The sequence below is a fragment of the Pristiophorus japonicus genome, chromosome 18 (genome assembly GCF_044704955.1).
Source record: "Pristiophorus japonicus isolate sPriJap1 chromosome 18, sPriJap1.hap1, whole genome shotgun sequence".
Lineage (NCBI taxonomy): Eukaryota > Metazoa > Chordata > Chondrichthyes > Pristiophoridae > Pristiophorus > Pristiophorus japonicus.
Genome location: NC_091994.1, coordinates 50528841 through 50545092, shown reverse-complemented (window position 1 = coordinate 50545092; position 16252 = coordinate 50528841). Strand labels below are relative to the sequence as shown.

General features: G+C 41.3%; 1 protein-coding gene across 2 annotated transcripts in view; it reads left to right on the top strand.

The window, feature by feature from the left end:
* LOC139228717 (dual specificity mitogen-activated protein kinase kinase 2) overlaps nt 1-12282 on the top strand; it is a 96334-nt gene extending 84052 nt beyond the window's left edge. The window contains exons 10-11 of one of the 2 annotated variants that reach the window (XM_070859994.1): nt 3773-3818; nt 8366-12282. In XM_070859994.1, coding sequence (XP_070716095.1) covers nt 3773-3818; nt 8366-8476 — 157 coding nt within the window. In that variant the 3' untranslated portion in view covers nt 8477-12282. Of the gene's footprint in view, nt 1-3772; nt 3819-7470; nt 7732-8365 lie in introns of those variants that run through there. The other variant, XM_070859995.1, reaches the window with a different exon arrangement.
* The last annotated feature ends 3970 nt before the right edge of the window (nt 12283-16252 follow it).

Sequence of the window (16252 nt, the reverse complement as noted above, 5' to 3'; positions counted from 1 at the left end):
CCTAGGCAGAGTGTGCTGGTGGCGAGTATCTCACACTTGTGCTTCCTGTAAGGCTTCATAAATATTGCGATCCCAGGGTAGGGGCTGGGATACTGCCATCAGTCAGTTTTCTTGCTCTGTGCCCACTCAAGTTACCCTTGCAGAATGTGCAGATGTCATTAGGACAGACTTGGCCATGTCAAATAGCTCGGCCACAGTAGTTACCAAGGCCGATATAAAGAATAGTCACTTGGGTGTGTTAGAGGGAGGTTGTTGTCCATAAACCATGCTGCAACATGAATCGCCATCCGTCTAATAATCGCTCCTGTGAAGCACCTTGGGATGTTTTACTGCATTAAAGGTGCTATATAATACAAGTTGTTGCTCATGATGCTGTTTCGTGTCAAGTTAGTGAAGAAGTGTGTGTGTGTCTGTGCTGGATTTTAGAACTTCAGTTTCCTGGGGAAGTTTGGGGTTAATTTAAATTATATTTGGGTATAGAAATGAATAGGTTTGATCTAATAGCCAGTACAGAGACGTGGTTGTAAAGTGACCAAGGTTGGGAATGAAATATTTCAGGATACTTCTCTTTTAGAAGAGATTGGCAAAATGGAAAAGGAGGCGGGGTAGCCCTGATAAAAGATGGGATAAAGACAGTAGAGAGAAATGATCTTGGCTCCGAAAATCAAGAAGTAGAATCCATTTGGGTGGAGCCAAGAAACAGCAAGGGGCTGAAAACATTGGTGGGAGTTATTTATAGGCCCCCAAACAGTAGTGGTCATGTAGGACAGAGTATAAATCAGGAAATTAGGGGCGCATGTAACAAGGGTAATTGAGTAATCATGGGGGACTTCAATCTACATATAGACTGGCCAAATCAAATTTGCAGTAATAGTGTGGAGGACGAATTCATGGAATGGATACATAGTTTTCTAGATCAGTATGTTGAGGAACCAACCAGGGAACAGGCTATTTTAGATCTAGTATTGTGCAATCAGAAAGGGTTAATTAATAACCTAGTAGTAAAGGGGCCTTTGGGAAGAGTGACCATAATATGATAGAATTTTATATTAAGTTTGAAAGTGATTTAGTTAACTCCAAAACTAGGGTCTTAAATCTAAACAAAGCAAACTACATAGATATGAGGAGCGAGTTGGCTAAGGTAGATTGGAAACTACATTAAAAGGTATGACGGTAGACAAGCAGTGGCTAGTATTTAAAGAATTACTACATAATTTACAACAAATATGCGTTCCTTTAAGGCACTAAAACCCCACAGGAAAAGTTGTCCAACCATGGCTAACGAGAAGTTAAAGATTGTATTAGATCAAAGGAAGAGGCTTATAATGTTGTCAAAAAGAGCATAAAGCCTGAGGATAGGGAGAATTTTAGAATTCAGCAAAGGAGGACCAAAAAATTGAGAGTAACCGAGCGAGAGACATAAAAACATATTGTAAAAGCTTCTATAGGTATGTAAAAAGGAAAAGATTAGCGAAAGCAAATGTGGGTCCCTTGCAGGCCGAGACAGGAGAATTATAATGAGGAATAAGGAAATGGCAGAGAAATTAAACAAATACTTTGTGTCTGTCTTCATGGAAGAAGAAGCAAATAAATTCCTGGAAATAGTGGAGAACCAAGAGTCTAGCAAGAATGAGGAACTGAAAGAAATTAGTATTATTAAAAAACTAGTACTGGAGAAATGAATGGGACTGGAAGCCGATAAATCTCCTGGACCTGCTGGCCGACATCCTAGGGTGTTGAAAGAGGTGGCTAAAGAGATAGTGGATGCATTGGTTGTCATCTTCCAAAATTCCATAGATTCTACAACAGTTCCCACAGATTGGAAGGTAGCAAATGTAACCCCACTATTTAAGAAAGGAGGGAGAGAGAAAACGAGGAACTACAGACCAGTTAGCCTGACATCAGTGGTAGGGAAAATGCTAACATCTATTATTAAGGACATGGTAGCAGGGCACATAAAAAAAAAAAAATAATAGGATTGGGCAGAGTCAACACAGATTTGTGAAAGGGAAATCATGTTTGACAAATCTCTTTACAGGTTTTTGAAGTTGTAAGTAGCAGAATAGATCAGGAGGAACCAGTGGATGTGGTGTATTTGGATTTTCAGAAGGCATTCACTAAGGTGCTACACAAGAGGTTATTAAACAAAATTAGGGCTCGTGGGATTGGGGGTGATATACTAGCATGGATTGAGGATTGGTTAAAGGGCAGAAAACAGAGTAGGAATAAACGGGTCATTTTTGGGTTGGCAGGCTGTAACTAGTGCCGCAAGGATCAATGCTTGGGCCCCAGCTATTCACAATCTATATTAATGATTCGGATGAGGGGACCAAATGTAATATATCCAAGTTTGCTGATGATACAAAGCTAGGTGGGAATGTAAGTTGTAAGGAGGATGCAAAGAGGCTTCAAGGGGATATAGACAGGCTAAGTGAGTGGGCAAGAACATGGCAAATGGAATATAATGTGGAGAAATGTGAAGTTATTCACTTTGGTAGGAAAAATAGAAAAGTAGAGTATTTTTTAAATGGTGAGAGATTGGGAAATGTTGGTGTTCAGAGGGACCTGGGTGTCCTTATACACTGAAAGTTAACATGCAGGTACAGCAGGCAATTAAGAAAGCAAATGGTATGTTGGCCTTTATTACAAGAGGATTTGAGTACAAGAGTAACGATGTCTTACTGCAATTATATAGGGCCTTGGTGAGACCACACCTTGAGCACTGTACGGTTTTGGTCTCCTTACCTAAGGAAGGATATACTTGCCACAGAGTATAACAAAAGTTCACCAGACTGTTTCCTGGGATGGGGGGATTGTCCTATGAGGAGAGATTGAGTAGACTAGGCCTATATTCTCTAGTGTTTAGAAGAATGAGAGGTGATCTCATTGAAACATATACAGTTCTTACAGGGCTTGACAAGTAGATGCAGGGAGGATGTTTCCCCTGGCTGGGGAGTCTAGAGCCAGGGGTCACAGTCTCAGAATAAGGGGTCGGTCATTTAGGACTGATGAGAACTGTCTTCACTCAGAGGGTGGTAAATCTTTGGAATTCTTGACCCCAGAGGGCTGTGGAGGCTCAGTCTTTGTATATTCAAGACAAAAATCGATAGATTTTTGGATATTAAGGAAATCAAGGGATATGGGGATAGTGCAGGAAAGTGGAGTTGAGGTTGAAGATCAGTCATGATCTCATTAAATGGCGGAGCAGGCTCGAGTAGCTGAATGGCCGACTCCTGCTCCTAATTCTTGTGTTCTCTCTGTGTGTTATCATTTTTTTTAAATTGGTAGAGTCGTGGCTGGTACTTGCTGATGGTGATTGCTGGAGTCTGGAGTTCGTCAGGATTTTATGGCTTGTAGATTGATTATCGTAAAATTGGTGATTTATAGCTATCTTCGTGGGAAGCATTTGGCCCTTTGTCGCGCGTTATTTCATTATAATATTTTATTTCGATTTATGTCATTGAACAGGTTTGATACGTTTTTTATTTAATGTGGAGTTGCTTTCATTTTAAATGTCATCTCATGTGTATGTGAGATAGAATGCTCCAGGCCTTATACATTATGTTAATGTTGTGTTGTACTTGCATACAGTCAAGTTATATCAAAAGAAAACTTTGAAAAATGATTGGCTGTACATATATTTCAGTATTCACTTTTTATTGCAGTGTAACTACACAGCTGGTTAATATTCAGAGCTCTGAGTTGGTTTTTGCAACTTTCACTGTAATCTGGAATGCTGTGCTATTTTACTAATTATACTTTTTAATTGTAGCTTATTCAAGAATCCAGCTGACCGAGCAGACTTGAAACTACTTATGGTAAGAGAAAATCCTTCAGCGTCTGGGCCTTCAATTACTGATTTACATCTAGTGCAGACTCTGGGATTTTAAAAGTGGTGGCATTTGCTCCAACCTATTTATTCCATTGAAAATGACACTCGAGCTTCACCCTTCTTCAGAATTATTGAGACTTGTATCTTTATATTACATAGAATTTACAGCACAGGACCCAGCCATTTGGCTCAACTATTTTGTGCCCCCACCCCTCTACATCTCACCCCATCAACATATCCTTCTATTCCTTCTTCCATCATGTACTTATCCAGCTTTCCCTTAAATACATCGATAGTATTTGTCTCAACCACTCCCTGTGGGAGCGAGTTCCACATTTTAACCACTCTCTGGGTAAGGAAGTTTCTCCTGAATTCCCTACTGGATTATTCTCAGATTTCCAAAACAATAGAGAGCGCCTAATCACCAGATAGACAGTCGTCTTGCTTTGTCAGGCCTCGTGTTTATTTTGGACGGTTAATTGGTGCACGTTAAAATCGCCGTACCATTGTAATTGTGAACAGCCAGTGGGGGAGTACTAAATTATATAATAATCTGTGTTAGGAGGGAAAATGCAGCTCTATCTGTGAAAGGTTACTGATATACAATGCACTTCAGTTAATCCTTTTTAATTTGTAATCAAACGGTTTCTTAAATTGATTTGCCCTTTTTTTCGTTTTCAAATTTAGTTTGAATTCTGTTTGTGTTTGTTACATAATGTAACGGAAGCTGTCTGGTGTTTTCATTCACTGCAATGTAATGAAGCCTTTATGGTTACTGATAAGTCAATCCCAGTTACATTGGGAATTGTCATAATAGTTCCCTCTTTGAGTTGGCTAGACTCGTGATATCATAAATAGATAATCTGCCAACAAGCAGCCACATTTACTCATCAGATTTGCAAGAAAAACATTACAATTTCTACCTAATCTATCATGGCATATCTAAGTGAGATATTATTAGTCTCGGTTACATGCCCATGCAATAATCAATCGTTTGTAGTCTTGCTAGAATTGTAAGCAATAAAGCCGCGCTCTGTCTGGGAAAGTAATGCATGTGTTTGCAGTCATATGCTGAGCTAGACTATTGCTTGAACCTCTGGTTGATGTCCTGAAATCCCAGTACAGCGAGAAATAAGTGCACCAGTCAGAACCCCGTGACTGGGGAGAGCTTTCCCTTTGTGACGAGCTGAACAGATAGTTCTTTGAAATGTTTTTTAATCTTGAAAATGTCCCCACTTCCCTGCCCACCTTCACCCGATTATTTAACCAGCTGATAACTGGCAATGGGAAGCATTACCCTCAATAGCAATAAATGTAGCTCGCCTGAGAGTGTGGTTCTGAACCTCAATTCAATTATGAAAGAACAGCCCGACTCAGTGAATCCTGTAGATTTCTTGCTCCAAGGTCCTAATTAATGATTTTGGGTAGGTGTGGCTCAAAATACTTTACCAAGTATTCAGGTAATCCATTCAGTGCCCATGTGTTCAGCGATAAAGCTTGTACTTCATGTGTGCACATTAATAGTTTCTGCTACAGTGTGAAATAGTGACACGGCATATATAATGAATCTTCAACTCCTTTCAAATGGAATTATCGCACTGACTAATGCAGATACAACAAACTTTCATTATCTGTTACTGATGTGATCTGTCCATTTATCGAGTACTTGCAACTTTTGCTGGAGCAGAACCCAAAATAGTTGTTCCTTGTGGAATGTTAAGACAACTGTCGGTTTTTTAATACCCCTAAAACAGTCGCTGGGAGAACATCCACTGAGTTTGTAGATTTATAAAATTGATGCGCGGAACTCAGCCGCTCCTCTGATCTGGCTTTCCATACTTTTGCCCCCATTCTTATGGCAGTAGTGTCCATTTCACAGGATTGAAATGGCTTCCCTCCCAAAAAGAGTCTAGTCAGAAAGAAAGTGAATGACTTGTGTAATTTCTGTGCGTGTGGAGCAATATCATCATCATCGGCGGTCCCTCGGAATCGAGGAAGACTTGCTTCCACTCTAAAAATGTGTCTTTAGGTGGCTGACAATCCAATACGAGAGCCACAGTCCCTGTCACAGGTGGGACAGACAGTGGTTGAGGGTAAGGGAGGATGGGACTGGTTTGCCGCACGCTCCTTCCACTGCCTGCGCATGGTTTCTGCATGCTCTCGGCGATGAGACTCGGTGCTCAGCAATAACACCCATTCCAAAAGGTACTTTGTACTCCTGTGAAAATGCTGACTATTAACATTGGATGTGTAAAGAGCTGTAGGTATTGGTCATTAACTAGAACACGCATGGGGTTGGCATCAGTATGAATCCACATCCTTTCCTAAGGGAGTTTGAGTTTCAGTTGTTTGGGACTATTTCAGTTCTTTCTGACCTGTAGTACATACCTCCTGGGTAAGAGTGTTAATTCCACTGTGTGGAGGATAAACCCTGTTGGCAAAGGAATTTGGAGTTGAGGGATGATTGCTGTTGAGCAATAGTGAGCCAAGTGGTCCATAGAAAGGGCCAAGTGTTCTTAACATCTGGCAGGGAGAAAACTTTCACTGGAATAAGAGTTCCTTTGAGCAGAGCTGTAGCCAATTCCTATATTATCTCATAAATTCCAGGGAAAGTATCTGTGAGGGTCCTGATGGTTCGGTGGGGAGTTAAAGGCTGAAATATATGTTGCAGTAAGGTCTCTGGGATTTCACAAGATGTATGCTGTGCATGTGAGATCTTTATGCTGTCTGCACTAGATTTGTTTTAAAAGTTACCTTTGACTTTGCTCAAATCTTCATTTCGCTGGGCAAAAAGAACTCAGTAGCAATATTCCAGTGATGAGGTTCATGTATGGCAAACCAGTCCCACCCACCCTTTCCCTCAGCGGCTATCTGTCCCACCTGTGACAGGGACTGTGGTTCTCGAATTGGACTGTTCAGCCACCTAAGGACTCATTTTAAGAGTGGAAGCAAGTCTTCCTCGATTCCAAGGGACTGCCTATGATGATGATGATCATGTATGGCATGAATCCTGCGTCCATGACCTGGATTTTAAAGGGACATCACTGCGAGTTTCCTCAGTTGGGCACCAAGGCTAATTCTTTGACAGGTGGAGGTTAATGTTCAAAGAATAAGGATGCTACACCAAAGGTCGAGACTGGTGTGATTTGAGTGCTGAGAGTGTCTATAATTTAACCAGGTAATCGAGTGCCCAATACTTTGATCCTTTAATACTTTGATCCTTTTGCATCGCCAGTGCAAGTGACAAAGTTAATTACAGATCTTGTTTTGTGGAACACACAGTGAAAGAAGTGATGTGTTCTTGCATCTATGGCAACTAAACAGACACGCACACCAACGAGTTTTACTTGTAAATCTGCTCGTAGTCAGATCTAAATCCCTTTCAATGTTACACACCTTTTCCCCCCACCCCCCCCGAACTTGACAGATGCAGCAAAACTATAACCATAGATGTTTACAGCACAGGAGGATGTCATTCAGCCCATTTTCCCTTGCTGGCTCTTCAGTAGCATAATCCAAAACCTAATCCCAATGTCCTGCTCTCTCCCCATTGTGTTGCTGATGTCCTGCCCACTAGTAGGCATGTTGGTTGATTGTGAGATTCTCATGTGTATGTGATTGCTGTTGCTGGTATGCAGTTTCCTACAGCGAGCTGCTCTGGATGTTGGCTGGATGGTTATGGGGATTGTGCCAAGTGAGCCTCCAAGGACAGACGGCGAATCGCTTGGGAATTTCTCCAAATCCAGGCGGTAGCCAAACATCACTCGTTGAACTTGCGATACATCCCACAGGTGCTTCAGCCACGTGCCAAGCCGAAAATAAACTTATTAAACCTAATATTCACAACTTGTTGGGGTTTTTTTTTAAAGACTTGTTTAAACACCTTTTTGCACGGAAATTTAAAATATCCATTATTTAGAAGTGTAATTAACGATTGTTCCCATTTTGAGAGATTTAGAACATGGAACATTTTTTTAAACTGTTGGAATTGGGGTCAATTGCTTGGGGGGGGGGGGGTGGAGGGAGAGAGGGAGGGAACGCATTGAAAATGTTACAATGCCTTTGTCACAATGTGAGTGCATGTTGTTGCTAGCGGTGCTTACACAAGAGATTACATTTTTGCCCAAGTGGATTTAACTTCCAGCTAATGATTCCTTTGAAGTCCAATAGTATTAAATGTGTCACTGTAATATATGGTTTTCCTGACCTTTTTTTGTAACTTTGCAACAGGAATCAATTTAGCAGGTGAACCTGGAAACATTGCAGTTCTACACAAACGATATGTATTCAGGGTTTTGCAAAAAAATAGTGTTATCATTGTGGAATGTATTACAATCAAAGTAAATAAATTCCGATAATGCCTAATAATGTTATTTCTATAATCTGGGGGAGCTAGTTGGCATGAATTAGTTCTTTTTCATCCCCATCTTCTGCTTGTCAGCTGAAAACACAATTTGACGGAGTTGCTGAACAGCTCGGGTCTCCAACTGTGTTCCTGTGAAATGCTGATTCTTGTTTCTTGCTCTTTCACAGAGCCACATGTTCATTAAGAGGTCTGAAGTCGAGGAGGTGGACTTCGCTGGCTGGTTGTGTAAAATTATGGGGTTAAACCAGCCCAGCACCCCAACACGCACCGCTGTGTGAGGGACGGCCGATAGCCCTCCCCTTCCCCCACTGCTCCTGTCCACCTCTGCTGATGTCTATCAACCACTGCTGTCGTGACTGTGGCATCAATCAGGACTCTCCCTGCATTCAGAAACTACACAAGGAGTTTTACATCTGGGAAGCATTGGCAGTTTAAGAAAAAAAACATTGTCTGTCTTTAGCTGGTTAATTCTTGATTTGGGCGGGGCAGTTTCCTCCCTTTTAATATCAACGCCCATGCCATTAACAGGTGATTTACACTTGGCAGAAACTTGCTGGAAGCCTGTCATTCAAGATACAAAATTATTCATTGCCAGTGAGTTCTGCTAGTTGTCAAAATACAGCAGCTAATTTCAAAATCCTGTCCCATCTGCTGCCACTGACTGAGGTTTCACAGAACAGGGTCCGAAAATTCGCTTTCCTATTTAAATATCAATACTGGGTGTGATTTTTTTTCTCTCTTTTAATATGCTTACCAGAGTAGTGCCATATGACATTGTTGTTTTCCTAAAGGGATGCAAGTTGAAGTAGCACGTACAGAATTTGTTCAGAGTACAGCTCTAAGTAATGGTTAGGTTGCCGGCTCCAGGCAAAACCTGTGTCAGTCAGATTTATTCCAGGTGGTGTTGTTGCGCTTGAAGCTCCTCAGATTCCGAATTAATTAAACCTTAAAACTCAACAGTATCTTAAATGAGTTGATGTTTTCAGTAGCGCTTGTTGGTTCTCTTAGTGGGGCAATACTTAGTGTAGCATTCAGCCAGTGATCAAGCAGGCGAGCCATTTAATTCCCTGTTGTATATTTTTCTCACATCTCTTCCAAAGACACAGTTGAGAGTAGCTGGAAGTCTGTGGTAACAGAGCTGCTGTGTGTGTTTTTTTAATGATCTACCAATCTGTTGATAGTGGAGCAGATTTCTCAAATGCATGATTGACCATAGGTGGATATCTTGTTCAGTGAAAATATGCGCGCTAACTCTGTAGAAAATGTTACTTTAACTGTGCTTTTTTTTACGTGTTTATTAATAAGGATTTTCTTTGTGGTTTGAGCCAAATGGAGTCATTGTGATAATTTTGAAGGCAATGAGTGGCACTTCACCAGAGTGAATATTCACCAGCTAATTGTAGTGTTTTGTGAGCTCATTTAAACATCTTGACCGAGGATCCGCTGTGGGCATTCGTTCTTTCATAAAATGTACTTTTGTTGTCGACACCTTGGGATTACAGGTGCTTCCTGGTAGGAGGTAGAGTGAGTAGAATTACATGTCCTTGGGATTACAGGTGTCTCGATGAGGGGGTGCAGTGGGTAAATGGACCAGCCTTGGGATTACAGGTGTCTCGGTGAGTGGGTGCAATGCACCAACAGTCTCTTTGCTGTCACTGGTTGGTTTATTTTTAAAATGGATTTCAAAAGACTTCCTTTTATTCCCTATAAATTGGAAGTGTTAAAGTCAATCTGCAAATTTCATTGTTGCAACATTCAACCTTTTTGATAAGTTCTTCCAATGATGCCAGAAATGCTGCAGAAGTTAAAATGAGCTTTGAGAAGTTGATGAATTCAGTTCCTGGTGGCAGTTTGGAGGTGGCTGAGAGATGTTATGCTGTGTTTAGAATTGGAATTTTGGTCATTTTCAACAAAACAAACCTCACCCAGCATACACATGGTGATTGAGTCGACAGTATAAGCCCTTTTGAAGCACTGCTATCAAAGAGTTGGGGAAAACTAGTTCTAATATGGTGAGAGTGGTTACAAAATATTACAAAAGATCCTAAATTGTGGGAACACAATCAATGTGGCTTGGTACTGTCCTCAGTCTTCAAACTGGCACATCATTCTCCTGACCATATAGCCATGTTCAGCTTTGACATTTTGTGATCGAATTGAGTTTCAGTCAGCTAAAGGAAGACACTGTTTTCTTTTTCAACCCAACCTCTCGTTCTTGAGTTGTAAATTGTAATGGCGTCTTAGTTTATTTTGTACAAAAACAAAAAAAAGGGTTTTACTGTTTCTGTTCTTGGGTCTATTCTTTAGTTCACTTTTTTTAAATATTTTTATTTTGCTGCTTCACTGCTAGACATGACATGAGCTGGGGAAGAGCTTGTTTCCGATCAATAGGGCTTTGATCTTTGCAAGCACTGGCTTTCCAAATATTCTGTTACCATTGCGGGTAAAATGTGTACAACATACTGTGATGTTCCCTTTATCTTACAGCATTCATTTCAGTCCCTGACACAGTAACCTGTCTGCTGGTTATTGGGCTTACCAGAGTAAATCCTTTTTACGGTTTTATGTACTGTATTCAGCTGAAAGTTCCCGAATGACACAAAATCGAGTTCATTTGTGAAGTATATGTTTCACAGATTTTAGTGCTGCTTAGAGTTGTACACTTGTGGTGCTCAGTTTGGTTCAAGGATGTCTTTGACGATCGCTACAGACTCAATGGCCTGTTAACTAGAAAATAATTGTCCACAGAGTAACCAAGCCTCCCATTTCAACCACTAAGCAGTCCAAGGGGCCAGGCTGCCAATCAAAGCAGGTGATTATCACCATTTACAGGATGAAAAGGCAAAAGGGTAACACTGATCAAGAATTATATAGAATGAGACATGTCCTGAATCATGGGGATGATGTGATTCCCAAACCCATTTGTTTTGTGGGCCATTCTGTCTAAAGAAGTGCACCTTTCACTGGACGTGGTGCTGCCTAGTCTTGCTCTTCTCGAGTTTCCACCAGAAGATTAGAACACGTCCTGATTCAGAATCATGAACGGTAATGATAATATTCCAGTTGCAGTGTGGGCTGAATGGGATCAGTTGTGAAACAAAAAAAGGCAAAGTTCTGTACAATCTTGTTTTACACGCATTAAAGAACTACTCACATAATTACCCGTGTAGATTCAGAGGGGGTTTCTGTTTCTGGCTCACTTTTTTGTGACTGAACAGTACAGCGGGCCAAATGTTTTTGAGGCAAACTGCACCCCGAATGTACTTCTAGCGGAATGTGAATCCATTTAAAGTGCCTGGGGGAAAAATGAACTTAATTTAAAAAAATACGTGTGAAACAAGTTTAATCTACTGAGGCGTCGAAGGTAAAAGAAACGCACTGTGATTAGAATAATGGAGGTGAGTTTTGTGCTGGGATCTCAGTTGTGTGTGTTGTTCTCCTGTATAGTAGTCTATGGATTGTATATGCCTATGCCTTTAAATAAATAAAATACATGTAAGCTGTTATTGTTAAGGCACTGGTGCATATTGGTGTATGTCACTATATCAGGTTTATAATGTTGTGTCTGATGCACTTGTTCCCTTGTGTGAAGCCTGTGGGCATCTTGTGCTACTGGTTGTGATTAGCTCTTTTTAAAAAAAAAACTGTCACTTTGTAACGTGTAAAATAGATTTGGCTTATTACAGAAAGAATCACCAGTAGCAGGAGTACTATACTGATTGTTTTTAAGCTTTTTTTTCTTAAAAGATTTTGCGAAGCAAATGATGTGGACTGAATGTATAATTTAATCAACTGTTGCAAAAAGTTATTAAAACTGAAGTGGCAATTGTTTCGTGTGACTTGCAAGCAAATGTACTGTTTTTGTCTGAAATTCGTGAAGCAAGGAGAGAGAGGCTTTCTCTTTTATCGAAGAGCAGTGCGGACTTTGTTTGACGATGGACTGCTGTCGATAGGAACTTACCCGGGTTCGCTGGAGCTGGCGCTTGATCGTAAAGCGAAATGGCTGTTTCACTTTAAACATTCTGTCGGTGCATATTTTTAACTCAAAAAAAATCATTGTAAATAAATGGCACTTTACATTAAATTGGCCAAGCTTCTGTTATATTATACTAAACCTGGAGTTAAATGGTCTAGTTAAACTGGCACTCGACTTCTAATTATATAAACTATAAACGTTTCCATACTATGCCGTGTAAGTTGGGGGGTTAGATTTTAAGACAGGAGAACAGAAGTGAAGAAAGCAATCGCCTGGTCTGTCGTTTGTGACAAGGTAGGTGTTACAATTCAGACTTCTCGCCACACTTGATTCATGCTTGGTGAACTGTCCTATGAACTCCAACTTATCCAGAGTGAATGGTTTAACCTGCAACAGGATTAACACTTCTCCAGGCTGCATAAGAGAAGGGCTAGTGGGATACCAACCATACGCTCCTGATCTCTCCAGTAGGTTGACAAACACTATGTTGGCAGACCATATCGTTTACAAAAATGTATTGATTGAAATATGTAAGCTTACACTGAAAAAATAAATCCACAGATTAATAAGTACTTTTACCACCACCACTATAAAGCATCTTTCAAGACCAAAGTAAGTATTTCATAATTCGTAATGCTAGCTTCCATTTTGAGAGGGAGTGCCTTTAACATTGAAAGCTGTCCCAAGGTGCTTCACTAATGTGTCAGGAAGAAATCGACTCAGCTCTTAAATATCTGTAACCTGGGCGTTTAGAGTTCAGTCGTGATGCTAAATGGGAGAAAGAAGTGGATTAAAGATATGGCAAAAAAAAACTGTTTATCCCAGCCTCGGGGCTTGATACAGAACCATCAATCAAGCCGGATCAAAGACACAATGATGGGATATGCTGGCAGTCCCTGTTAATGAGCCCTGGTGCTTATAGTCTACATTACCCAGCAATTGCAAACACTAACGCGAGTTCTAGCCTGCTTTTATAAAAGAAAATTTTTTCTTTTAGAAGGCTCCACCATTTAAAGATGATAACTTCTGTAGGCTTGCATTCTCCGAGACCAAAAGGAAGGTTTATTTAGAGTGTGAAAGCATCTAGGGCAACCAAATAGTCACAGTCAGACTAGAGTTTATGTTGCAATTGGTGACTTCAACCTGTATTGTGTATTTGATCTGTAACTATCTCCATACGCATACATAGACTAGTTTAAATTTGCCATGCTGAGCCTAGTTAAACTTCATATGAAGAGAATATTTTATAATATGACGGGCAGAGCTTGAATCTATTGCAGAACAGAAGGGATTTAGTTCCTTGGAATCCTCTTCCTTTATGTGTCTTGTCCCCCTATCATTACTGCTGCTAACTGGAAGCTGTGTTAGGTGTGATCCATGAGTCAGAAGATTGTGGGTTCAAGTCCCACTCCAGAGGCTTGAGCACAAAATTTAGGCTGACACTCCAGTGCCGCGCTGTCAGAGGTATTGTCTTCAGAATGAGACGTTAAACTGCTTTTTGTTCGAAGTAAAAGATCCCACGGCACTATTTTGAAGTTCTCCCCGGTGTCCCAGCCAATATTTATCTCTCAATCAACATCACAGTGACCAGATAATCTGTTTTAATCACATTGCTGGTTGTGGGAGCTTGCTGTGTGCAAATTGGTTGCTGCGATTCCTACATTACAACAGTGACTGCACTTCAAAAAGTATTTCATTGGCTGTAAAGCGTTTTGGGACATCCTGAGGATGTGAAAGACACTATATAAATGCAAATGTGTTTGTTCATTGTACTGTAACGTTGCCCGTCTCCGCCCTTGCATCGGCTGCCGAAGCCCTCATCCTTTGTCCTTCCTCTAACTGTAAAACAGAGATAATGAGTAAGGTAGAGATCAATGAGAACAGGTCGCCACTATTCAAGTGTGAGCTTTTTCAATGGGCATCAGCAGGTTATTCGACTGCAGCAGGCATCACATACAAGCCTCATTCTACCCCAACCCAAACAGGTGCATTTGTTGGAGTCACTGGATAGTGATCAGGAGAGCATGCTCTTTCCATTCACCCTTTTCCAACCCAGGGGTGCCAAGCATAGCACATCCTATCACCACCGTGGCTGACCACAGCTAACTCAGCAATCACGGGAATGGAACCTGTCCTGTCTTGATGTATGGCTCAACTGTACAGTGCATTCACTATTGAACCACTAGGGGTGCCAGATACAAGTGATGAAGTGCTGGTGCAGAAATCATTCATTGTTAATTGTATCTGTCTTAAATATCCAAACCATTGATCCCCAGTTTCTTGTTAGAATTGATTTGTGATTTGGGTTCTATTTTATTTTTAAAATTATCTCCGTTTTTTCCCCCCCTCGCCCTGCATCAGATATTGGCTGACCGAACACATGGCACCGGGTGTGGCTCTGCTGCACAGGAGGGCAGGAAAAAGAGTGGGAGAGCTATAGTGGGAGATTCTATTGTAAGGGGAATAGATAGACGTTTCTGCGACCGCAATCAAGACTCCAGGATGGTATGTTGCCTTCCTGGTGCAAGGGTCAAGGATCTCTCGGAGCGGCTGCAGGACATTTTGAAGGGAGAGGGTGAACAGCCAGTTGTCGTGGCGCATATAGGTACCAACGATATAGGTAAAAAAAACGGGATGAGGTCCTATAAGACGAATTTAGGGAGCTAGGAGCTAAATTTAAAAAGTAGGACCTCAAAGGTAGTAATCTCAGGATTGCTACCAGTGCCATGTGCTAGTCAGAGTAGAATCGCAGGATGGCTCCGATGAATACGTTGGTTGAGGAGTGGTGCAGAAGGGAGGGATTCAAATTCCTGGGACATTGGAACCAGTTCTGGGGGAGGTGGGACCAATACAAACCGGACAGACTGCACCTGGGCAGGACCGGAACCAATGTCTTGGGGGAGTGCTAGTGCTGTTGGGGAGGGGTTAAACTAATATATCAGAGGGATGGGAACCGATGCAGGGAGACAGAGGGAAGTAGAATGGGGGCAGAAGCAAAAGATAGAAAGAAGAAAAATAAAATGGAGGGCAGAGAAACCCAAGGCAAAAAGCAAAATTCTAAAGGGACAAAGTGTGTTTTAAAAAAAAAAGACAAGCCTGAAAGGCTCTGCCTCTGTGAGAAGTATTCGTAATAAGGTGGACGAATTAACTGCGCAGATAGCAGTTAACGGATATGATGTAATTGGCATCATGGAGACATGGCTCCGGGGTGACCAAGGCTGGGAACTCAACATCCAGGGGTATTCAACATTCAGGAAGGATCGACAGAAAGGTAAAGGAGGTGGGGTAGCGTTGCTGGTTAAAGAGGAAATTTAACGCAATAGTAAGGAAGGACATTAGCTTGGATGATGTAGAATCTATATGGGTGGAACTACGGAATACCAAAGGGCAAAAAACGCTAGTGGGAGTTGTGTACAGGCCACCAAACAGTAGTAGTGAGGTTGGGGACAGCATCAAACAAAAAATTAGGATGCGTGCGATAAAGGTACAGCAGTTATCATGAGCGACTTTAATCTACAAATAGATTGGGCTAACCAAACTGGTAGCAATGCGGTGGAGGAGGATTTCCTGGAGTGTATTAGGGATGGTTTTCTAGACCAATATGTCGAGGAATCGACTAGAGGCCTAGCCATCCTAGACTGGGTGATGTGTAACGAGAAAGGACTAATTAGCAATCTTGTTCGAGATCCCTTGGGAAAGAGTGATCATAATATGGTAGAATTCTTTATTAAGATGGATAGTGACACAGTTAATTCAGAGACTAGGGTCCTGAACTTAAGGAAAGGTAACTTCGATGGTATGAGACGTGAATTGGCTAGAATAGACTGGCGAATGATACTTAAAGGGTTGATGGTGGATAGGCAATGGCAAACATTTAAAGAGCACAAGGATGAACTTCAACAATTGTACATCCCTGTCTGGAGTAAAAATAAAACCGGGAAGGTGGCTTAACCGTGGCTAACAAGGGAAATTAAGGGTCGTGTTAAATCCAAGGAAGAGGCATATAAATTGGCCAGAAAAAGCAGCAACCCTGAGGATTGGGAGAATTTTAGAATTCAGCAAAGGTTTAATTAGGAGG